Genomic DNA, 24,311 nt, shown 5'->3' with positions numbered 1-24,311 from the left:
GGACGCCTAACCCTGTCACATACTATCTGCAGGTTTGTAATGGATTTTAACAAAATGGACTTGAGAGGGGCAGACAGCTAATAAAAAAATTTGAATTCAAATGAACATAACATGATAGATTTCGACAAGGTGATGTGATTGGAAACAGCGAACATTTTACTTTAGGAAGCCTACCGGCAGCCCTTATTTTATTTTAACACAAATCATTGAGCGGTAAATATTACTCAATGCCAGGTGGTTGATCGTACAATGCTTGAAAGATATTTTCTTGCACAAACTGACCCAAAACTACGTGAGGAGCTTGACATGGAACACAGAAGATCTAAAGATAATAGTCCAGCACTTAGCATGGTGGGTTTATTAACTGCTGTGTATTTTGCCCCTAAAACTATCAGGTGCTATTATTTTCACAACATAAATTGGTCACAATACAAAATTAGGATTCTTAAGATTGGAAACCTTTTATATTTAAATCTTTATATTTCAAAGATTTAGTGGGCTATTCTGTTTAAGGACTTGGTCACGCTTGAAACATATTACCAATTCCATAAAGATAATAATAGCAAGAAAAAGAGATTTATTTTTTTCACGTAAAATGTTTGTAAAGGTTGCCATAGATTCTGTATTTATCGTTTTCGCACCAACGTGCAGCCATAGGGGGTTTCGGCCCCCCCCCCCACACTTTTTTAAACAAATAAAATAGTATTTTTTTTAAATTACAAAATTTGTTTCGCTACGCAGCTGTTTTTTTTTGAAAACGCAGCATTGTAGAGATTATCACTTTATCAGTGAGAATGAAATTGTCCAAAGTTTTTGTGAAAGAGAGAAATTCTATTAGTAATAAATTCAAATTTCTTACGTCCGGCGGCGCATTGGTTACGCTTCCAATACACAGCCAATAGCTAGAATGACAGAACGGTCGTCACAAAGTAAATGTCGTCCTGGCCAAGCTTGGATAAAGCTCAAAAAGCGTTGGTCTTAGTAACCATGCAAAAACCAGAGTTTCATGAATCTCAGTTGCAAGTTATTAATTTTAGTATTTTAACCATAAAATATTTAATTAGAAATTTATGTACACTTGTTGCGTTATTAACACTATTTCAAATATCAAAAATCAAAACATTTTATATAAATCGTATAATCCATAAAACGCTGGCTTGGGGATGCACATAAAAAAAATTTCGAATCCGCGAGTTTCCACCTATTCACATCTAATCAAGGGGATTCGGATATCTGTTTAATTATGTTAACAATTTTAAAAAAGTGATAATTATAAAAAATTATTCTTGTGTTTGTGGGACTTTCGGGGAAAGTTTTGCATCGTCTTTTCAAAGTTACTTTATGTTTTGGTTTGGCTGCTTCAGCTTTATACGTAGTTACGAACTTGGCGATTTCCCATCATCTTTCTGGGGGGAATGAAGCTATCTGTTAGTGTCCGAGATTTCTCCCGTTTAGAATAAAGAAATATTATACCGCTCTAAATTGAAAAAAAAAATTTTTATGGGAAAAGTTTTTCGTGCTTTTCTCTGCGCGATTAAAACCCCCGCCTTATTTTTTTCTGGCTGCGCGACTGTTCATGCGTATCTATGGCAAACATTCAACACCACTCAAAATGACTTATTTTTCATTTAACATTGAAACTTCTGGGTTTGTATTTCAGATAACTTAATAACAAACATTGGGAGACTACAAACAGTAGTTTTATCTTATTTATTATATCACTGCGGGTGCATATAAGTAATGCAATTGTTTCATAAAATCAAGCTTGTTAGTTCATGTGCTTATGTTTACAAGATATTGATAAATTATTGAACGGATTGTCCTATTCTCCGTGCTACTTCATTACAACATTGGTTAGAATTTAATTTGATATTTTTTTACAGTATCGAAGCTTGGGTAAGGAAAATGCAAAACCAGTGTCAGGTTTGTTGCCTTAGTTGTATAATTTGAAATGTGAGTTTAATATACAAGTGTGTCTACAGATCATATCACTGAGAAAGATGTAAAAGATTCAAAGAAATCAAACAATTTTAAAAAGGTTTGTTTATTTATTTGTTTTTAGGGATGAGACAAAATTAAACGTTCTTTGGTCGAATCTGGGACTCTGGATGCCTGGTGAATGGCGTCACCAAGACTTACCATAGTGTATTAGTTTGAGCATTAAAGCCGGTCAAAATTTCTGTTAAAGGCGACTGGTTTTGTTTGTTGTTTAAACGCATGTAAACTTGGATGCTGCCGATACTGCAAAAACCAACCTCAGGTTAAGCCCGTGTGCGCACACGCGCACATACAGGCTGGCAAAATAATGTGTTTGCGGCTATGATTGCTTTGTTTATGACCTTACGTAGCTGATACACCAGCTCGCTCTTGTGCGTTCCTATTAGTTATGTATGTGTTATGTGTATGCCATTAGTTTTCACTTTCATTTAAACTTTAAGTTGTTTTAAAGTTGTCTTATCCACAGTCAAGTATCTCACCAAACAACACAAAAAAGCATCAACGTATTCTAAGTACAAGTGACAGTGATGCGCAAGCAGATTCGGATTTTGGAGAAGCTGGCATCACTGTGGGAAGTTTAGCGAGTGATTCCTCGGATGACTTTGCTCCTCCAATTAAGAAGAAGGGTTTGGGAGGACACAAACGAAGCCGGAGCAAAAGTTTCTTGAAGACAAACAAGATGCGAGTAAAGCCGGAAAAAAATGTGAAGGTTGAAAATGTTGATAATATGCTTGACATGTTTTAAGAAGGACAGATGGAGTGACAAATCTTAATTGAAATTAATCGGATGTGCCTTCAAGCTAGTCCCATTAATTTACCGTAGCTAAAACAATGTGTTTGTTTCTCGTATTCTAAACAACACCTAACTTAGGCAGCACTCAACAATTCACTTTACTTAACTCCCGAATCTCTTTTTCACTACAAATGGCAACACACCTATACACGCTGTGTCAACGGTTGACATGGAAACTTTTCACTGTTGGTGATTGATGGGTGGTAATGCTCTGCTTGGTTGCTTACAGAGCTGCCTTTCAATTTACGAAATCCACTATGTTAAAGTTGATATAATGTAATTTGGTTCAGGTTGAAGAAATATCGGAGAGTGATCATCGTAGTAAACGTGCAAGGAGAAGTGGTAGAAGACCTGCAACAAAGGTGTAGTGTATGTTGTGTGTTGTTAACTCATATTCTTATACAACAGCAGGTATCACAGCAATTTTTTTAAGAATAAATGTCAACAATTATTAATGACAATTAAAACAACCCTATGTGGTAGTATGAAGGTTAGGGATCATGTCTTCCTACTTGTACATTGGGAATATTGGTTAGGAGTTGAGGTGCAGGAAATGTTAACTTTAAATTACCATCTTTCTCATACACAGTGTGTACGGAGCTCGCTTTCTACTCCCACTTCTACTGGCTTAGATAATGCAAAACTTATGAAACCCATCAATAAGAGGGCTATGGATAATCACAATGCCATCCAACTTCTACATGAGGTGACTGTGGGCAGTGATGTGAGAGGTAAGTCCATCATCATCATCCTCTTAAACTTCAACATAATATTTCTTCTTGTTATAAGATCCAGGTGATTATGTAAACATGTCACTGTTGAGCAAACCAATCATTACCACGGGTTCATCTCATGCTTCTTCAAACCTCAAAGATAAACAACTGTATGCACTCGATTTTATGTTTGGTAAGTTGACATAACGTTAAACCACAGACTGCACAATAAGAGAGTAGTTATTTGCTACAGTTTAACTGGTTAGAATTTGTCGGCTTTGAATAGTAGAGTGGATTGCTCTTAAACCTACATTAATGTGAATATTTTTGCAGAGCGATGGAAAATGAGAGTTTTGCGATTGATGTGTGACTCTGTTGGAGATGTGTTTAGTGAGAGGCTACAAACACAATACACTGTGGAGACCAAAAAAAATGAACATCTGAAAATGTTGAATAAGATGTTTTGTGCAGATGTGGAGAGGTTAAAGGAACGAACATTGATGCTTATTCAAACTCGATTGAATGACGTGAGTAACATATTTTTGATATGTTGCTTTATACCACCAATCATGTATCACCTACCTCATTGTTTAATGTTTAATAAGGTTCATTAAACATAAAATGTAAAATGTAATAAAAATTATATTTTATAATTTTTTTACATATTCACAAAGAAAAATAAAATTTGAATTATATATGAAACGGTCGACGTTGATTGAAATTTTTCTTTGTGGAAAATCCTATGCATTGTCGCGTAACCAATTTTTCCTTCAGCAGTTGCATCTGCTGTATTAACCCAGATACTTTTCAGCTGTTTCGTTGTTTAAATTTTTGGTGGTATCTTTATTTCACATTTTAGCATTTCTATCAATACATAATTTTGATTTTTCGTTAGCCCTTTTAAGAAGTTATTTTAGATATGGCTGAATGCAAGTCTGGTTTCTATGATAAAGTGGAATCTGCCAAATGTAAGTCATTTTTATTTTGTCTCAATTTATTTGTTGCAGTTGCAAGTTGAGTTCAAATCACCGACCACATTACATGCAAGAAATGGAGATAATCACCACGATACCATTCAACATTTACAACAACTACATTTCCATATCAGTAAAAACATCACGGTAAGTTCTAAAAAAAATGAAATCTTTTTTTAAGTTTTGCTTTCTTCCAAGTTTATTTATTTTTTTAATTATTTGACTTTTTTTATTTAATTTTACCAGAATGACACAGCAAAGTCATCCAATCAGAGCCTTTCAAACCACCAGCAACTGCAGAATGTTTTACATGATGCTTTGTTATATTTGGAACAAAGTGAAAACCCTAATATGGAGTATATGAGACACGGTGAATAGAGTTACTTCTAAGAATTAAATATGATCTTTTTATATTTTTTTCCACATGGGGTAAGTTTAGGTTAAAACACAGGTACTTTAATTGCACCATGTGTGGTGCTAGACCTCATGCTTGCTTATAAATTACCCAGTATGGCTGCAGTTTTTGAAAACCGACGCTGTGGCAAAGTGGTTAGTGCGCCTGCCTATAACCCAGAGATAATGGGTTCAAGGCTCGTCGCTGCTGCCATTGTGGGCGCATGTGTCCTTGGGCAAGACACTTAACAGCAATTGCTTCAACCCAGTGGTCACTAATGGGGTTCTAAATTATGAGCCACACATAAAAAATCCCCCCAAAAAGTAATCACTCTCATTGTAACATACATGGTAACACGTGAACACCCATGTTATAACGACTTTTGTTTTCTGGCCATGCGAGGATAAAGTAAGTTACATTTAACCCATGAGGGGATCACTGAGTTAGAACAATTGGCATCAAATATCTTTCCAAAGAACAACCATGCGCACATCAATAGATTAAATCCTAAATATAATATTCATATCAGGAAACCTACATTATTCAAATTCTGCTAATAATGAAAAGTTGTTGGGTCCGATGCATGGCGCTCCCGCCTCCACATACCGACCACTGGGTGGCCTACCAGTACAGATAGAAGCGAGTACAGGCCACCAGGCTTCAAATTCTCCACAATCTCCCAAAGAAACCGGCCAAACATCAAACTCAAAAAGGAAACCTCATATACATCGTCGAACGGAACTACCTGCTGAAGCAATGCAGATTGTGCAACAAGTATGTTGTGCTTTGTAATATTCTCTCAGTTGAAATATTTTATTTATTTCCTCAGGTGCTAGATAACTACAGAGAGGGCAGACAATGTTCATTGGAAGGCAACCAGAAGAAATTGTTAAAACATAAAACATTGGACCCAAAACACAATTCAATTCATTCTAGTCTTGCCCCTCTTGTTAAGTTGAACACATCATGCGTTAGTAGTCCCGATTTCTCACCTGTCACACCGCCGGACACTCCATCATTGTCATTGGATCCGCAAAAGGATTCATCTCACATACAACATGCAGTCAAAGTTGGACAAAGTTATTTATTTTCCAAACCTCCAGATCCAACATGTGAACCCCCTCACTTTAATATACAGAGTTTGGTTTACAGAGGTGGTGCCGCTCCACTGGTTTCTTCACCTTCATCTTCTACTTCAATAAAATCCACAAGCACTGTAGCAAGCAACTCTATGCACACTCCACGTGAATATGAAAACATGGAAAACTCGATTCAACCTTCCCACAATCCCTCTGATATTAAGATGATCAAATGTGAGCCAATAAACACAGCATATATTTCCCCTAAAGGTGGACAAAGTATTGGAGCTGCCGGATTTGCTGCGCCGGGAAGAGTTAACCAAACACTGCACACACATGGTGGCCATACAGCTTCATTATATCCCCACATACATACGTTAAACACAAATCCACAATCAATGTTCAGTAGTGGCAATAAACAACCATTGATGATGTCAGCATTATCAGTCACGCATCGAGGAGGAAATCTAACTTCCCCACCAAACCATGATCTTCATACACAGGGAAGCAACCACAATCCACATGCTGCTTCACTTGTAAAGGGAATCAAAACAGGTGATTATGAAGGAAGTTTCTCCCCACTCACACCCACCGAGACTCCATCAACCAACTCATCATGTGCTGAAGCAACTTTTACTTCCAATATTATTAAAACTACCTTTGTAACATCGCAAATTGTACAAGAATACCCAAACAAATCTGATTCATCATTAGTTCCCGATTCTGCCACAGATTCCGCCCCAGAGACAGATCAGCACATGGATCCACCAAAATCATGTGATACCAGCAAAAATAATGATTTATCTTGTATCACGGATGATGAAAGCGGTGATGACCTCACAATAGATGAACAATCAGATGGTAATCAGGAAGTGATAAATAGAAATACTCCATTAGAAGAAAAACAAAAGAAAACTTTAGAAAATGAGGATAATGATGTTTGTGTAAGGATGGAGTGGCCAAAAACTAAAAAACAACTTGCAAGAAAAAGTCAAGTTGTTGTCAAAAGTAGTTCAGGTAATTTTGGAATCCTTTTTAATAAAGTTTATATGAAATCAACATTTAATAAATGCAGGTAATCAAGAAACAAGTGAGGTTTTTAATTCATGTTCGTTTCATGATGTGAATTTTAACCAACAAGGTACGTTGCATTATTTTATACAAAGATCAACATAAAAATAAATATTTGCTATTTTAGTGTTCTCTTTCTGTTGTGGAACATACAGAGAGATTTATGTTGAACAATAGGTTTTAAAACAATGCAAACTACAAAACAAAAATATATTGGTTTTTATCACAAAGCAATGTTTCACTAGTGTATACAAAAAAAGGAACAGTGGAAAGTTTGTTATCTTACAATTGTCATTGTTTTAGAATAAAGAAACATTTTAAAGGAAGGATCCATTTTCCAATGATAAATACACTCTGGAAGAATTCGCATTTCACCTCAAATCCTGATGAATCAGGAACACGTGATGTGTTTCTATGCAACATGTTAACAGCATAATAACCTATAATACTTCTCAAACTTTCTTAAGTTATAAAATCAAACAGAATTTAGATTTAACTGTTGATGGATTTTGAGTCGGTTTTATTGGTTTTTGATTGTTATTATTCTGTTGAATCTTCCACATTACATTGTCTTCTTTGTGTAAAACAACTTTTTCTTCGGGACAATCTGCTCTGGCCACGTTAAATTTTTGACAACTGGCGCATAAATATAGTTCCTGCTTCACTGGAAGGCGACTTAAAAACTTCTTGTGAGCTCTCATTAATAATATCCTATATGTGCCAACCATTGCATTATATTCATTTAATAAAGAGACAGATACAGTGGAAGGTTCACTAAGCAGTGGATTGCCTTGTTTCCCACTTAATTCCAATTCATCTCCCTTCTGTGCAGAACAAGATATTTTATTTGAATCCATGTTTTTTAAATAAACCAAAATTACTGACATTATTCCATTTGATTCTTTTAAGTTCGTTTTCATTAATTCCAAGCTTGCCCATCATTTGCAAAGCATGAACTTCCTGTGGCAGAGCTGTTGTCAAAACAACATTCTCCGGCTGTAACCTAATCAAGAAAACAATGTTTGTCTACACGTTCTGAAATTTCATGACTGTTGTAGTTAAGGTTACCTGTAACGGTTCATTGGTGCTGGATATTCCACCTCCGTTAACCATGCACATTTTTTAATCTCTGACACTGAAATTCGTTCTGATGACACAGGCTTCAGAATGGCTTGGATAAGTTCTTTACATTCGTTGGATAGGTAGTTTGGAATATTAAAATGTCCAGATATTATACGTTTCTTTAACTTTCCAACAGTTTCAGCTCTGAATGGCATCAACCCTAAACAAAACATGTGTATTGTACAACAAAACATACGACACCATATCACATTCAATCAACATACCTGTTACTGCAAAATATAAAATAATTCCAAGGGCCCAAATGTCCACACTCTCGCCGTAATAAAACGCCTCCTTAAATAACTCTGGAGCAGCATATGGGGGTGAACCACAAAATGTATTTAAAGCTTCCCCCAGTGATTTTGCTGTGGTGCTAAATCCAAAATCTCCAACCTATCATGCGTTAGTAAAAAAGGTGTTTATTTAAATCAGAACTAGCAAAAAAAAATAATTTTCACTTAAAACAATATAACAAGCTTCAATGAAATTTATTACATGCAGTCTAGTGGTTATACTACACTTCATTATAAATCTTGAACACCCCATAAGTTTCAACAGTTGTAAAATAAACTTACATAATTTATAAAAATATTAAAAATCTAACTTTGATATGTTTTTTCTCAGAGTAAAATATGTTCTCAGCTTTCAGGTCACGATGAATTACATTATGTTGATGCTGCAAAACATATGTTGGTATTTAGGGATTTCTACTTGTCATTTTATTGATATCGTAGCGTAGGGACATCGCAATCTATGAGTTATGCTTACCATATGCTGCACAGCTGATAATATTTGAGAAAAAACAATTTTTGAATCCGGCTCAGATAATTTTCCTTGTGTTGAAAGTTTTGTATAAAGTTCCCCACCACTAGCATACTCCATCACCAAGAACAATTTCTTTTCTGTATGGATTACCTGTCACAATAATAAAAGGCAATTCATATTATGCCTAAGTATTATAACAACTACCGTGACACAGTGGTCACTAATGGATTCTTCGCATTGTTAGCCAACATCTAAAATAAAAAACACTAACCCACAAAGTTAGATACATAAACATTTGGTAGGCCTTTTTCTACTATTGGTTATACTTTGTTATCTTGAATTACATAACAATTGTAGGCAATTGGTAAATAATACTGATTTAACTATGACGTCACGTTTGGAATGCCCATTTTTACTAGTTGTGGCTAAACACTAACAAACAACCAAAATAATCAAGCGACATTCTTTCACACCAACCTCATACAAATGAATAATATGAGGATGATGTAAAGCTTCCAAATTTGAAATCTCTCGTGAAAGAAGCAATTTTGTCTTTTTGTCCATCTTCTGCTTGTCCAAAATTTTTATTGCAACTCTTTCTGTCACAAATACGATATATATAAAAAATTGTTTGGTACTTAATCAAACATTCATTGTTGGTTCAAACCACTTTCTAAAAAAATACAGAACTGGCATGAAGTTTCAGCCACACGTGTGTCATGACTAACTCAAAAACACTATATGACAAAAATTATTTAAAAAAATCAAATAAAATGTTACCTTTGGTAAGTAAATGAATCCCAGCTTTTACTCGTGAAAAATTTCCTGACCCAAGTTCTCCACGCAATGTATAGAACCCTATGCGTTTGCCAAGAGAAATTTCCCAGTGGTTTTTATTGCTTGATTCACAAGAATGTCGCAACTTTTGGTATGGTGAGGTGACATGTTTTACAACATCAGCTGAAATATTTAGCAGTAGATCATGGTATAAGAATAAGCTGGATCGGCTACATCATGTACCAATACCAAGTGCTATTATTGTTATCAACACTCATGCAAACAATCATATATATAAAACACATGTTACAAGGGCATAATAGATGATAACAACCTGAAACATGGGTAGCCATTGTTCCTATGTAATTAGTATGATGTGACCCAGCATTGCATTTTGAAACCAAAGCTTCCGCATTCTTTCCTGTGAGTGAAACCACATTTCAAACTTAATTATACTTTATGGACTCACGGTTTCGTTTAAAAATTCATTATTAGGATTAGAATACCTGAATGGATAGATGGTTTACGTTTTGATTCCTCTCTGGTGGTGAACTGTGTATCATGCATGCTAGCATTACCACATTTATTCAAGTAATTTGTCAACAATTTGCATGACTTGGCCACGACATTTTTTGTCTAAGTTTTTAACATCTGGTATGGGTGATTAAAGAACAAAAATGTGTCAAGTATTTTCGCAATTGTGTGCTAGTAAAGAAACGACATCACCAGTTGCATCAGTAGAAGGTATCGAAAATGTATATAATCATAGAGAAAAGAACTATGATAACCTATCTTAACCAGCGTACGTAACAATTTTACCATGGTTTCGCTTTTATGGTCCTACCATAGTTTAATCATGGTTTAATAATATAACAACTTCTTTATTAAACCATAGACACCTTATATGATTAAACTATGATCCTACCATAGAAACCTGAATAATAATATTTAGGTTTCTATGATCGTACATCGAATTTGCGGTTTCCGCCGTTGATTCCTATTAAATGACGTCATAATATAAAGCAACGAACTTGTTGATCTCGCAAGAGATCTTGCAGGAGGGTTTTATTTAATAGAATAATACAGCTACATTTTTTGAGTTACGTTCTACCAGGTAAGAATGGCGAACCAGGGCCCTAGTTATGGATTCAGTCGTGAAGTTCGAAACAAGGTGAGCTATTTGATTACATACTTTTTATTTCTAAAGTCAATACAAACAGATGGCATCAAAATATGATGAATATCTGGAAGAAGATTTGAGAGAATGGATTGCAAAGACATCAGATTGCCAAATTATGAGCGAGAAAACTTTTCAAAGCTGGTTAAAAGATGGAAGAGTGCTTTGCTTGTAAGCCTTTAATAACTAGTTATATTAATATATATATTATGTTGTAATAATAACTAAGTCACTTTGATGTTTGTTAGAAAAAAATGTTCCATTATACCAAGAAAATACTTTGTAACTTACAAAATTATGTATTTAATTGTGGATTACCACACAATTCCTATTTATATGGTTAAGTTTTTATGCAACCAGCATTGGATGTGTACTATGCTTGTTCTACACTTTCACCGATTATTTTAGATCAGTACTATACTCTATATTTGGGCTGCAATGCGGACATATGGCACATTAACACTAACCACCAACAATCCACTGTTTGACCCAGCCTGATGGAATGCCCAAATGTATTGTTAAACTATTGTGCAATAATCATTATTGGCTTAAAGTATACAGGAATATGTGGATGGCATAGATGGATTATTATTAACATGTTGTTTATTTCTAGTTTAATAGAAAAACTTCAACCTGACCTACTTAAGAAGGGGATGCCCCATGAAACCATGCTCAATCCATTCCGATGTGTATGTTATTTCTATTGTTAAGTGAAATACTTTTCATTCCTATTTTACATTAAATAATAAATATCATGATAAATTAGCTTAACATAAAGCATATCCTCTAGTCTAAAACAACTGTGCTGCCAAATGTATTTTTTACCCTAAAAAAATATAGTTTGAATGGACTGTGAAATGTCAGTATAATATTTTTCTGGATAAGCCACAATTTAATTGCAAAGAAAAACGTTTTTTGTTTATATTTGTTATTATACTTGTTATTAATAATAGTTTTGTAATGTTGTACAGCTTTCCTATTTTTTCTGTATTTTTAAAAACCTTTTTCCAGTCTGACCTAAAACAACCAAGTGGTGTATTCATATTCAAAGTCTATTCCATTATGTGACATGTATATCAGTATACATGATAATCATTTTCTGTTATGAATCAAAGATGGAAAATATTAATGCATTTCTTGATGCGATTAAACTGATGGGAGTACCTGAACCTTCCTTATGCACAACCGCTGATCTTTATGATGGGTCTGGGATGTCACAGGTTTTTATTTTTTTAATTTTAGTCTCTGCTATTGAGCGTAATCTCAATGTGTGAAGTACAGCTTTGCAATGAGTCTAAAGACTACTAAGTTGTACACGCGTCAATAACAAAGTACAGCTACATGATGCTTTTATGCAGAATAATAAAAATATGCAACAAGACACAATGCAATCCCGTCAGTAAATATTTTTAAAATGACTATTTAGAAATTCTTTGTTTTGTCTCCCTTGTAATAATTGGAATTATTTTAGGTTCAAACTTGTCTGTTGGCATTGGTGGATGTGGTAAGTTGTATTGTTAAAACTGTTTCAGAAAAATAATTACACTTATCATTAAGGCTATTTCAAAAGATTTGACTGAAACCGATATTGGAATTCGAATCCCAAAGAAACAAACAAAGGAATGGAGTGAAAGTCAACTTAAAGCGGGAGATACAATCATTGGTTTGCAGGTTAACACTTACGGCTTTTAACTAAGATAAATATGTGTTTACTTACCAGATGTACAGTCAATAGCATTTTAACTAAAGTTACTAAATGATGAAATGTGTTAGAGTTGTGAACATTGTTTAAACTCTACTAGATAAGCTAACACTGTTTTGTGGGTTTAACAGCCACACTTTTTTGTCTGACACCTGATTTCCGTTCTTGCATTTGAAGAGATAAATAAAAAATCATGTTATGTTAGGTGCCTAGATAAATTCTTTTTAAAAATTCTTCTGATGCTAAATTGTTCGTTTGCAGGCTGGAACAAACAAATATGCAAGCCAGTCAGGAATGACGGCATATGGCTCATCAAGACCTGCTTATGATAGAAAATATTCATCACAAAAATAAACATTGGGAAAATAGGTTTAAGATAAACTTTTGACTGCAATTGAAAATTAACATTGTTTTTATATTATTTTACCTAAGAGTCTTTTTCTATTTTGATTGTGTTGTAACTTGAATTCATACTAACACGTTTTACCTTATACGACTTTATAGAATACAAATATTAATTTTTAATTTTAAAAACACTGCCAAAAATTATTGCTTTTTGAATTTTAATGATAATGAAGTGTGTGAAATACTAACATTTGTTTTAGTAAAATATTTCTAAATAAAATAACAATTTGCTATAAACTCATGTTTTTTTCAAGATAATGTTAGTCGAACATTTCAAGTAATGAAGTTATGTATAAGAATTTCCATTAAATTCGTCTTCGTTGTTTTCTTGCAAGAAAAAAATTGTGTATTTCGTCCGGCGCCGTGGCATAGTGGGTAGCGCGCCTGCCTGTAACCCAGAGGTAAGGGATTTAAGGCTCGACGCTGCTACCATTGTCGGCGTATGTGTCCTTGGGCAAGACACTTAACGAAAATTGCTCCAACCCAGTGGTCACTAATGTAATGGGTGGTCCAAATTATTAGCCATACAAGAAAAAAAATCACCCACAAAGTAACATACACGGTAACTCGTAAGCTGGCACGAGGTGTTAAACCCGTGTTATAACGACTGTCGTTTTCCGGCCACGCGAGAATAAAGTAAGTTACATTCATTATTTAAACCCCAGAGGTCCCCATTTTTTCAACGGGTTACTTTAAAGAGATATACCAACAGTTTTAAGTTAGTCGAAAAAAAACATAGATACCCATACCTGCCCCATGTATAAAACAAACGAGCGAACAAGTTGCTAAATGCATGTTCTTTTCACAAAATTGTAACGAAACATGACGTTTTTAGTTTGTGACCTTTCATCAAAATACAGTTTAAAACTGTTTTCAGTCGGTACGTATTGTATTTGTTCCGATCTACTTCGCACGCGCAGTAGCCTATAGCGTATCGGCGCTTGCTCAATGGCCCCGGTACAAATATATCTTTCGGAACGAATATATCACGACACCTGGCGCTATTGCGCATGCGCAGTAGGTCAAACCAAATACTATTAGTGGAATTTCTCACCATGACACAGTCTTTAAAATATTTCCCTTTAAAGCCAACTCCCCACCTCCATTATACGGGGTCGTGTCTTTACCTATATGTTTGCATTACAAGTTTAAAATGGCTCGTTACTTGTTTAATTGTTTGCGAGATGTAGCGATTACACCTCTTTCTTCCAATTAAATGGAAATGTGTTTTAACCACTTTGTTTTATCGCTATATTCTGTTTTTATATTCTGTCAATCTTTAACGTGCCTTCCACGAAATACTGTGTAGCAATACTCAATGTGTAGAAAAGAATTTCAATGTGTTCTACTTTACCCCACCTTTTTGCGAAACGCTAAAATAACGTTTCTCTTGTGAAAATCTTTGACGTGTTCTCAACTAATACAGGTGTGATAGTACAAATCCATGGCATCATTTCAAAGTCGTCATGTATTTTTTAATTTTAAAATGTTGGATTTTACTTAATCATCCCATCTTACCCCACCCTAGTAAATCAAGGTAAATTTAGTGCGATAATCAAGTGTGATAATAGAATTATAATGACGGTGGACATAAAAAGCGGAAAGTATTTTCTTTTCTGTTTATTTAACGCAACTTTATTCACTAATGATCTGGTGCTACGAAAACGTAACCAACAAAAATCAAGTCCAACCACTAGTAGTAATAGAGAAATATATTTTGCCTAAATCGCATCGTCAGTCTCTGCTGCAAAAGAGGCGTATAAAAATACAGAAAAGTAAAAGAATGGAGGAAATCAAGGAACACAAACACCTGCATCTGCGAACATTAAAAACAACAGAACGGAAAAGGCACGCTGGAAAGACAAAGAAAAGCAAGAACACAGTGAAAGGTGTAAACCGGGTGTAAAGGGCGACAATCAAGCGAGATAACGAAGGAGCATGCGTCGGATAAAACGTTGAGGCGAAACGGCAAGCAAAATAGACAAGACAAGGGAAGTAAAACGCGAACAGAAGCGAAAAACGAAGGGCAAAATAGTGGAAAACTCTTTGATCCGAGGTAGTATCATCTTCTTTATACTAATGTTGGCTCAAATTATGTTATATTACTTGTCTTCGCAAACATCCAGTAGATTCGCCGATGGCTGTTTCACGAAGTTGACACCATAACATTCTGCTGTAAGCGTTTTTCTATAGCGAATATATGCTAGAGTGCTTGCACACATATAATGGTGAAGAGTGCCGTCCCGTCACTGACCTCGGTAGCATCAAATGATCCCCATACGCTCCTGTGCGCCGTCCAGCGGATAGAGAATTTATTCGTAGTTTTGCCTACATATTGACTATCACAAAATTTGCAAGTGGTCACGTATATGCCGTACTATTTGCAGTTGAGAGTTTGCGTGAGACGTATCATACCAAATACCTTTATTCACCAATCGTTATTTTTCGTGCGATAAATACAAAATTAGTGCAAAAAATGGACTTTTTAATGAATTAAGACACGAATGTAAGTGATCACGAAAGCAAACAAGAAATTATGCACATATGGGTTTTGTATGGAACATTCACTGCATATGTTTCTTATAATAATTTCTATATGCGCTATATGGTAGCAAGTACCATAGTGTTCATACAGCGAATGAGATGATCGTAGCTCTTTCAAATAAAATAGGTGGTTTTGTGTAATAAGCAGGATACCTTTTCCATTTTAGACAACCTTTACTTGCGTTTAAACTACATTAACGATGGCGATTGTTTCACGTCACAATATTTACTACGAGGTACGGCTTCCTTGTGGGTTCATTTTACGACAATGTTGCTTTCTTTACTTTGCGATGGCAGTCAAAAGTTAAGTTCACTGGTACGTACCTGTTAAACATCCGTGACGGTGTTAATAATTAGATATTTTTCAAAGCTATAATCGGTATAAATTATGTAGTACTTAAAGCGCTAACCCCCGCATAGCGTTGTTATGGAAACTTTATTATCAGCATTGACGTTAAAACTTTCAAAGAAATAAATTTCAAAAAGTAAATATTTGGTAAAAAGGGGATGTTTGACTTCTTGCGCTGACTACTTTATTATTCATTGTTGTAAAACTTATATTACCACAAAACCTAGCAAGCTTATAATGCCACTAGATTTGCTTTATACCTAATACCGAAAATGCATAGCCAATATTTTTAAAACATTATTAAAATCAAGAAGTTAGAGGATAGCCAGTCGTATGTTATGTATTTAAAATGTTAGTTATTTAAGTTGGATATAGCCCAGGAACAAACATACAATATATATTGGTCCTGAAGTTTATTTGAAGAGCATTAGATTCATTTACGAGCATGAAACAGAAACGTTATGTACAGTAGGGTGGGGGACGATGGGACACTTTGTCAAACGAGACTTTTTTTAATTTTTATTTTACGAACCACCATTTAATGATAATAATCAGGAAAATAATGTTCCAGAATTATTTGACAGTATAATCACGACTTATAAAAAAGGCTCGTCAAAGCTGATTACTGTTCTTAAATATTAAAAAAAATATGTTAAATAGGAACAGTATATTCTTTGATCAGGTAAAAAAATTCAAAATAGTAACGTGCTAAGCTAAACTATAGTAAACCGTTTGTAGTTTGCGAGTGTGAACGATTAAACAAGTTTCACAGATCACAAAAAAGGACGTTTAAACTTGTTTTTTTTGAAGCGCACAGTATCATTTCGTGTTATTTACGTATATTCCTAATAATAAATACACTCAATAATCAAAATTAACAATGATTTTAAACTGTCCCGGCTTACCTTGTGTGTTTTGGAATTTGTAAATCTTCACCTGTTGTGGGGATCGCTAAATAACTCCTCGTGTGTTTTATTATATTTTTTCAATTAATAAAGGAATGATAGTACTAATTCGTCTTATCACCCAAAAACCGGCTTCTATTTTGAGTTTGGAAATATTGGGCAACATGTGCTTTAGTGCCCCGTTTTTCCCCACTCCAAGAAAGCAACATAAATTTTATTTAGGATAAGAAAATAACATATGGTTTGTTTTTATTATTTCTTTGAATACAGTTATTGGATTCAGATTAGTTCAAAAAGTTTCATGAAACAGGTTTTGTGTTCATTCTGAGTTTAATTATTTCAGATTCTTTTCTAAGATGGGGTTCACGTGTAAACAATTCGTAAAAAAGAATGCATTGCTGCTTGCCACCGTATCTGGTGTTGTTCTTGGCATCGTGCTCGGTATCGCCATGCGGGAAGCAAAGCTATCGCAGCTCGACATCGCTTATTTCTCATTTCCCGGCGATATTTTGCTTCGTATGCTCAAAATGATGATTCTGCCGCTTATCGTATGCAGTCTAATCACAGGTTTTATTTTGACTCTGGTTTATATTTCAAACAGACTAATACCATTTTAAACCGGATAGGAGTTGCCACACTTGATCAAAAAGCGTCAGGAAAATTGGGAGCTTTGGCTGTCACGTACTACATGACAACTACGCTTATTGCTGTGATTATAGGAATTGTTCTTGTGGTTACAATTAACCCAGGTAAGGTTACAGTATAATTTGACGTAATAGTAGTACATAATGAATGAACAAATGTAATTTTTTTATCCTTGCGTGGCCGTTAAAGTACAATCGTCATAACACGGATGTTCTGTTTCATATACACCTCGTGCCAGCAGCTAAAAAGTTACCAAGTAACTCTGAGAGTTTTTTTTTTGTATGTCTGACCACAACCTATAAGTGATCACTGGGTTAAGGCTGTCTTACCCAAGGACACATAATGTCACACCCATGACATGCGATTGAGTACAGACAGACGCGCTAACCACTTTAACACCGCAAGTTTCATATTTCCATTCAACCACAGGGAGAGCGGGGAAGGAAACGATTGATTCTACAGGAAGTAGCATTAGCGTCGAAGCTGTCGATGCTTTAACCGACCTCATAAGGTAAAGTCATTATCCATGGCCACAACATACCGAGCATACAATAATATACGCAATAAACATTTGTAATAAACAGGTCATCAACCGCTAGAATACTTTGTTTATGGCTTTACCGTAAAGCGGTTTAATATTTAACTTCTGCAGGAACTTGTTTCCAGAGAACTTGGTTCAAGCTTGTTTTCAACAGGTGCGTTGAAGTTCTGTTTTTACCGACTAAGTTTATTCCTCTCTGGCAAGACGGGTTTGTGTTTTTCACATTTCAGTAGCAGAAAAAGGATGTTAAATAACACCAAGACTTTATAAAAAATCTTGGAATACCCAAAACATTTGTAAAAATAACTAAGGTTTACAAAACCGCATTTTACCCAACCGGTAACTTACAGAAGGGAGTCCAAACAACGGGAAGATAAAAATGAATAGCTTTTTCTCAAAGAAAATTAAAGTAAAACATTGATGTTTGGTAGGATAGGGTTTCTAAAAAATATATCACTACTTTCAAACCAAATGAAAAAAAATGCTATTATTTTTTTAAACGTTATAATAGGGTGGGGGAGACGGGACACGTTTAGCACATAATATCCAAATGTGCTGATCGTGTTTTAAACAATTAATAACGGTCTATGGAAGCCGTGGAGATACAGTTTTATAACTTCTCAAATGTTTTTTGTTTACTACCAAATGGGACGAGAAAATGGAATGAAAAGGTGTCCCATCTTCCCCAACCTACTATAATATCGGTCGGTAATTTATTTAAAAAAAAACAAATCTAAAACTTTTTTTTTGCTATAAGTGACACGATTTTTGTAAACTTCTGTTTCAGAATGCATATTTGCATTCAGTTGCCCAATGGGTTAAATGTTATAGCTGTACTACTTTGTTTATTACGTCACAGTACCAAACAATGAGAGAACCAATCACAGAAGAAAGGAATATTACCTCATTGTTGCCTATTGTCAACGAAACAATCGGTACAACAGTTGGTTATCAAGTGACGACGGTTGTGGAACAGAATGTGACAATCGATTATAGATTGGTAAGTTCCCTTATATTTATGCTGTGCCCCGCCTTAATTTACCCCAATATGTCTGAAACTCCCAACCAATACAGCCCGAGATCCTATGAGTGTGTACTATAATTCTAAACTACGATATCTTGCCAGTTTTGAAATCGAAAATCTCACGCGCAGCCGTGTCACAGTGGTATAAGCGCCTGACTTCTAAGTCAGAGGTAATATGTTTACAACTTTCCACAATGCTTTTACAGGTTGGAAGTTACAAACTAGGTATCAATGTGCTCGGAATGATCAGTTTCTGTATCACGTTCGGTATTATCATTGGGAGAATGGGAGATGAAGGTGTAATATTGGTTAAGTTCTTTTCAGCATTTAATGAAGCCGTAATGAAGATTGTAGGAATCGTAATTTGGTACGTCATGCATACCAGGTGCGTATGCTTTAGATTTCACCTCATTGTGGAATTATATACAGGTATGCACCGATCGGGATAATCTTTCTTATTGCCGGTGAGATCATGAAAATGGAAGACCCAGCAAAGGTAAATATTGAAGATAATCGGTTCGGAGTTTAGCTCTTTGCTTGTGTTTAAATATTTATTACTGACGATGTACCAGAGTAGGTCAACTTATAAAGCTGCCTATATAAGATATAAGTTGTCCTGCCACAAATAATCTTTATAATGTTTGTAGGTATTGGAACAGTTAGGGCTATACATGGCGACAGTGATTGCAGGACTAGCAATTCATGGGATATTAGTTCTGCCCCTTATATACTTTATTGTTGTACGGAAGAACCCATTCGCCTACTTGTCGGGTGTTCTTCAGGTAAAGTTCTGTGATCTACTTTTAAGATGCAGGGTGGGGGGATGGGACACCTTTAAGTTCGTTTTTCTCGTCCCATTTGGTAGTAAACCAAGAGCATTCATCTATTTATAAAATTGTATCCTCACGATTCCCATATACCCTTTTTGCATGGTAACTGTAATGCTTGTAAGTACTCGCATATTTACTCGCAAGAACAAAGTTAGAACGCATAAAGTCGTAAGCGTGTCATCTGCTGTAGGAGGTTGGTTGTTATTCGCGCATTATGCGAGTAAAGAAAAATAGAACGGGAAGGACAGTTTAACTTTTAAAGGCCTATAATCTTTTGTGGGTATTATTTTTACAGTTTTTAGTTAAGGATAGTACAATAAATATTAGAAATTATATTATGAACGATTTAACAATATTGCGCCAAAATAAGCCAACTCAATGTTGATACACGCATTAACCAATGACCATGCAAAATAACGCCATTAGTGAGTTACCAAATGACGACTTAATGCGTATCGCTATTTGCATATACATTTTACCATACACAAAGGGTAATAAAAGGCACCAAAACACGATATTTGTATATTATGTCTTACCCCATATCACGCTACTGTATCTATGTATAAAATGTCCTTATGTGGAGTATTATGTTATTTATGTATATTATTGCAATGGACTATAGTTTCATCTAAGTTTACCAATGAAACAGTTCACTGTGAATTATTGGAAGAATTGTTTCCAATTCATCCAATCTTTGGGTTAGTCCTTAATTCCGACTCAGCAAGTGTACAGATCTCTTTTTCCACACTTTTTTTACCTTAATCTTGTGTTAATATAACGTCTTGTAGAGAGAGAAGGGTAGAGGAAGATGTGGTAAACAAAGAAAAGAAAAGACTCCCATAGACTGGTGTTACATGTTTAAGATATTTGGATAATATGTTCTAACGGTGTCCCATTTTCCCACCCTCCTTTATTACTGCAGTCTTGCCGTAATAACTGAAACGACAAAATAATATTTATGTTATAGGCACTTCTAACTGCAGTTGCAACATCGTCCAGTTCGGCGACCCTGCCAGTCACGGTGAATTGTCTCGAACAAAACAACAAACTTGATAAACGAGTAACGAGGTGAGAATGTGAACATCGTTGCCAAATTTAAATTCATATAAAGACAAAACAATTATCCAGAAAGTTTCAATAGTTAGTAAATCGTAAACGAGCATGGGTAGTTGTCTCTAAGTTGTTCGGTGTATGAGGATTAATATGTGACAATTATTACATCCACTGAAAATATGTCGAGACCTTATACATTTGTTAAGGTTCGTTCTTCCAATCGGAGCCACTATCAATATGGACGGGACGGCTTTATACGAGGCGGTAGCAGCCATATTCATCGCACAAGCAAATGGGATTGTTCTGAACTTTGGTCAGATAGTTACTGTCAGGTATTTATCTTCATCAAGGAGCTAATTTATAAAAATAGGGTTGTATATTATATAGACAATCACAAGAAAGTATAACGCACCAAAACAGAACCAATGGGAAGCATAAATTAAAAACACATCGGATGAATGTAACTTACTTTGTCCTCGGGTGGCCGGAAAACGACGGTATATCACACGAGTTTAACACCTTGTGCCAGATTACGAGTTACAATATACGTATGTTAACTTTGTGGGTGATTATCACTTTTTGTTTTTTTATATATAGTAGGATGGGAGAAGATGGGACACCTTTTCATTCTATTTTCCCGTACATTTTGGTAGTAAACAAAGAACATTCGAGGAAATATAAAACCTTGTCCTCGCGACTTTCATAGACCGTTGTTAATTGTTTAAAACAGGACCAGGATATTTATATATTTTGTGCTAAATGTGTCCCATCTTCCCTCACCCCACTATATGGCTGATAATTTGGACAACCAATTAGGAACCACTGGATTGGAGAAATTGCCGTTAAGTGTCTTGCCCAAGGACACATACGCCCACAATGGTAGCAGCGACAAGCCTTGAGTTCATTATTCCTGGGTTACAGGCAGGCGCGCTAAACACTTTGCCACGGCGCCTTATTTTATTTATTAATAATTATAAACGTATTATATAAACAGCAATAAGTGCATTAAAACTTAACTTCGTTTCACTGTGGAAAAAACTTTTAAAGTGTCACTGCAACATTCGCAAGCATTGGTGCTGCTGGAGTGCCACAGGCTGGGTTGGTAACCCTCATCATCGTGTTGACTGCGGTGGGCCTACCAACTGAAGACATTACACTTATCCTTGCAATTGATTGGCTTCTGTAAGTTGTATGAGTGACCCTACTTAATGTATGCATGATCACATGGCGAGAATTGTCGTTTTATTGGGCAGGTAGTGGGCCTGTAGATTATTTTTCACCAAACGTTGGTAACGTTTTTTGTGCACGTATAATTGACTCACATTCTTTTCCGTCGAGCAACTGTGTTTCTGTCAGTCATTTTAACATATTTTTTCACATCATATGTCTATATCTCTTGATAAAATCAAACCAATTATATATTTATAAAATTAAGAATAAATGTTTAGAATCAAAACTAAATAAAATAGTAAAGATTAATTTCCCGATTAATAAAAATTAAATGTATAGTAGGGTAGGGGAAGATAGGACACCTTTAGCACATAATATATAAATATCCGGATCGTGTTGTAAACAATTACTAACGGCCAATGGGAGTCGTGAGCATATAGTTTTATAATTTCTTGAATGTTCTTTGTTTACTACTAAACGGGGCGAGAAAATAGAGGTAAAAAGTGTCCCGTCTTCCCCCAACCTACTGTATATACCGTAAACATTAATTAACTTAAACATAAACTTTAATTAAATGGCGCATTTTTAAGAACCTGTCAACAAGTAACTAAGCAACACAGTAATTTGTACCTATTTAGATTTAAAATACTAATCGCCAACGACATTTCAAAAAACTATATAAGCACTACGGCTAGACTAACGATTCCACTGCCGCGGATCGTCGAAATAGAGCTTATTCTGACTGTGAAATGTAGACGTGTGAGAAGTGATGTCACAGTCACTAGCACCGCCCTAAACGTTACAATAAAAATCTTGACCTACACACTATAGGCCTAAAGTGTTTCCAAAAAATTAGCTATGCTTTACTAATCCCACATTGTGAGACCGATGAATTTGACGCGTAAAAAGGCGGTAAGGGGTTTGTACGGGACGAAAGTAGAGACTAAAAGTCATACGTGTTTCTATGACTCTGCAATATAATAGGTTGATTTGTTTACAGCGATCGACTTCGAACCACAGTCAATGTTCTCGGTGATTCCATCGGCGCAGGTGTCGTTGCACACCTCAGTAGGAAAGATCTTCATCTCGATTCTGATCCTGACGATGCAACTACTGACGTCACGGTGGATAAACGACCACCAAGTTACACGAGTGACGTGTTCGAGAATGACGCAATGAATGAATCTAAGGATCAATTTTCTTTCACCAAAATGTAACCATCTGTAGTGTAGGTTTAAAAGAAGTTCAAATCGTGTACATTTACGTTTATGATTGTAGAAACAGAGAAATGAGGTGTAAATTACAATTCAAGTTTAAATGTTATCTGCGTTGTTGTGAGAAATGTTTTGATACAATTACGAGAACATCAAATAAGGTATAATGGAATGCCAGCTCATCAGCCTATCACAGCCACGATCTTTAAAGTGAAGCCCGCGCAGCCGGTGTTATTGTGTCGTAAGCGCAAAACGTCAAGACAATACCTTAATTTTGACCAATCATAGCGAGGGGTGTGTAGGGGGCGTTCACCTATTTGGCTCAAAAGTTTGTTGCTGCCAGGCATGTTATAAGTCGGCTAAAGCACTTTTGCAACTTAATTGTCTTTCTTATGTTGCCTTTGTCAGGTTAAATTATATTGGTGGATAACAGTTTGATAAGGGCTCCGATAAGGGAAAGACGTTGCAACGGCGGTTTGATTTGGGCTTTATTAGCTGCTAACTAGACTGTATCAAACTTATATTATACCTGGCAGCAACAGCACATATATAGCAGTTTAGCGATTTTGGAAACATCTATAAAATAATAAAAATAAAAGGCTTCAAATAAACTGAAGACAAAGTAAAAACAACGTGTTTGACCTTTATAACGTGACGTGGCACATGATAAGTCATATTTGTTGGTTGAATTGCAATTTAAAGTATCCCAGTTTATTCAACTTAATGAACCCTCGATGTTAACATTCTGGTAAAGTTTCTGACTTTCTGCTATGCGGTTTTTGATGCTGTGTTGCCCAGGTTGAATTTAAAAAAAATAAACTTTTAAGAACCAAGAAACATTTATAATAATATTAATAATAACAATTTGTTATCAGCTGGGTCAAAATACCTAATGAACGAAGTTCCCCGTGTTTATAGTATTTAAAACACGTGACCACAACACACGCGTTTGGACTTTGTACCTTTGATAATAACCCAGACGATTCGACGATAATTTAAATCTGTAGCTACAGAAGTTAGTGAAACGTTTATATTTAAGTTAAAATACGTTTCTAAACTTACAAAA

The 24,311-nt window shown here is 35.3% G+C and overlaps 4 protein-coding genes across 7 annotated transcripts in view; 3 read left to right on the top strand and 1 right to left on the bottom strand.

Moving 5' to 3' along the window:
* Positions 1 to 7,787, top strand: part of LOC100178360 — an 11,952-nt gene extending 4,165 nt beyond the window's left edge. Inside the window, exons 12-24 of one of the 2 annotated variants that reach the window (XM_018812066.2) lie at positions 1,884 to 1,923; positions 1,983 to 2,038; positions 2,465 to 2,707; positions 3,082 to 3,153; positions 3,381 to 3,522; positions 3,581 to 3,697; positions 3,838 to 4,031; positions 4,512 to 4,625; positions 4,725 to 4,848; positions 5,402 to 5,646; positions 5,702 to 6,968; positions 7,027 to 7,092; positions 7,326 to 7,787. In XM_018812066.2, the coding sequence (XP_018667611.1) occupies positions 1,884 to 1,923; positions 1,983 to 2,038; positions 2,465 to 2,707; positions 3,082 to 3,153; positions 3,381 to 3,522; positions 3,581 to 3,697; positions 3,838 to 4,031; positions 4,512 to 4,625; positions 4,725 to 4,848; positions 5,402 to 5,646; positions 5,702 to 6,968; positions 7,027 to 7,092; positions 7,326 to 7,330 (2,685 nt within the window). In that variant the 3' untranslated portion in view covers positions 7,331 to 7,787. Of the gene's footprint in view, positions 1 to 1,883; positions 1,924 to 1,982; positions 2,039 to 2,464; positions 2,708 to 3,081; positions 3,154 to 3,380; positions 3,523 to 3,580; positions 3,698 to 3,837; positions 4,032 to 4,511; positions 4,626 to 4,724; positions 4,849 to 5,401; positions 5,647 to 5,701; positions 6,969 to 7,026 lie in introns of both variants that reach the window. The other variant, XM_026834472.1, reaches the window with a different exon arrangement.
* Positions 7,043 to 10,363, bottom strand: LOC100176045 (serine/threonine-protein kinase NIM1). 3 transcript variants are annotated; one of them, XM_002123097.5, is made up of 10 exons: positions 10,193 to 10,363; positions 10,021 to 10,107; positions 9,690 to 9,869; positions 9,387 to 9,508; positions 8,913 to 9,059; positions 8,749 to 8,820; positions 8,369 to 8,537; positions 8,091 to 8,304; positions 7,908 to 8,025; positions 7,043 to 7,846 (listed from the first exon to the last, which is right to left on the bottom strand). In XM_002123097.5, the coding sequence occupies exons 1-10, from the start codon at positions 10,251 to 10,253 to the stop codon at positions 7,490 to 7,492; spliced, it is 1,527 nt and encodes a 508-aa protein (XP_002123133.2). In that variant the 5' UTR covers positions 10,254 to 10,363; the 3' UTR covers positions 7,043 to 7,489. The 3 variants fall into 3 exon arrangements, with proteins under 3 accessions (XP_002123133.2, XP_018667652.1, XP_009858540.1); XM_018812107.2 differs by lacking the exon at positions 8,749 to 8,820; XM_009860238.3 differs by lacking the exon at positions 10,021 to 10,107 and having other exon boundaries at positions 10,193 to 10,362.
* A 288-nt stretch (positions 10,364 to 10,651) lies between these two features.
* Positions 10,652 to 13,312, top strand: LOC100186251 (calponin-3-like). The gene is made up of 7 exons (XM_002123569.4): positions 10,652 to 10,857; positions 10,907 to 11,034; positions 11,477 to 11,552; positions 11,979 to 12,083; positions 12,335 to 12,367; positions 12,421 to 12,534; positions 12,827 to 13,312. Exons 1-7 carry the CDS (start codon positions 10,807 to 10,809, stop codon positions 12,917 to 12,919), a joined length of 600 nt encoding a protein of 199 aa, XP_002123605.1. The 5' UTR covers positions 10,652 to 10,806; the 3' UTR covers positions 12,920 to 13,312.
* A 3,782-nt stretch (positions 13,313 to 17,094) lies between these two features.
* Positions 17,095 to 23,354, top strand: LOC100183879 (excitatory amino acid transporter 3-like). The gene is made up of 12 exons (XM_002124235.3): positions 17,095 to 17,335; positions 17,395 to 17,517; positions 17,843 to 17,924; positions 18,066 to 18,108; positions 18,814 to 18,954; positions 19,185 to 19,345; positions 19,408 to 19,474; positions 19,626 to 19,760; positions 20,776 to 20,876; positions 21,068 to 21,193; positions 21,909 to 22,043; positions 23,032 to 23,354. Exons 1-12 carry the CDS (start codon positions 17,125 to 17,127, stop codon positions 23,246 to 23,248), a joined length of 1,542 nt encoding a protein of 513 aa, XP_002124271.1. The 5' UTR covers positions 17,095 to 17,124; the 3' UTR covers positions 23,249 to 23,354.
* The last annotated feature ends 957 nt before the right edge of the window (positions 23,355 to 24,311 follow it).

This window comes from Ciona intestinalis, chromosome 5 (genome assembly GCF_000224145.3).
Source record: "Ciona intestinalis chromosome 5, KH, whole genome shotgun sequence".
Classification (NCBI taxonomy): Eukaryota; Metazoa; Chordata; class Ascidiacea; order Phlebobranchia; family Cionidae; genus Ciona; species Ciona intestinalis.
Note: the sequence above shows the minus strand (reverse complement) of the source record. Positions and strands in the feature narration are given on the sequence as shown.

Bases quoted from the DNA above. Each gene is read 5' to 3' on its own strand.
- LOC100176045 (XM_002123097.5), bottom strand. From the start codon at position 10,253: ATGCATGATACACAGTTCACCACCAGAGAGGAATCAAAACGTAAACCA. The intron at 9,870-10,020 runs GTTGTTATCATC...TAAATATTTCAG, and splicing joins AATGGCTACCCATGTTTCAG to CTGATGTTGTAAAACATGTC. The intron at 8,821-8,912 runs GTAAGCATAACT...TATGTTTTGCAG, and splicing joins TATCAGCTGTGCAGCATATG to CATCAACATAATGTAATTCA.
- LOC100186251 (XM_002123569.4), top strand. From the start codon at position 10,807: ATGGCGAACCAGGGCCCTAGTTATGGATTCAGTCGTGAAGTTCGAAAC. The intron at 11,553-11,978 runs GTATGTTATTTC...TATGAATCAAAG, and splicing joins TGCTCAATCCATTCCGATGT to ATGGAAAATATTAATGCATT. The intron at 12,368-12,420 runs GTAAGTTGTATT...CTTATCATTAAG, and splicing joins TGTTGGCATTGGTGGATGTG to GCTATTTCAAAAGATTTGAC.
- LOC100183879 (XM_002124235.3), top strand. From the start codon at position 17,125: ATGGGGTTCACGTGTAAACAATTCGTAAAAAAGAATGCATTGCTGCTT. The intron at 17,925-18,065 runs GTAAAGTCATTA...TAACTTCTGCAG, and splicing joins GCTTTAACCGACCTCATAAG to GAACTTGTTTCCAGAGAACT. The intron at 20,877-21,067 runs GTGAGAATGTGA...ACATTTGTTAAG, and splicing joins CTTGATAAACGAGTAACGAG to GTTCGTTCTTCCAATCGGAG.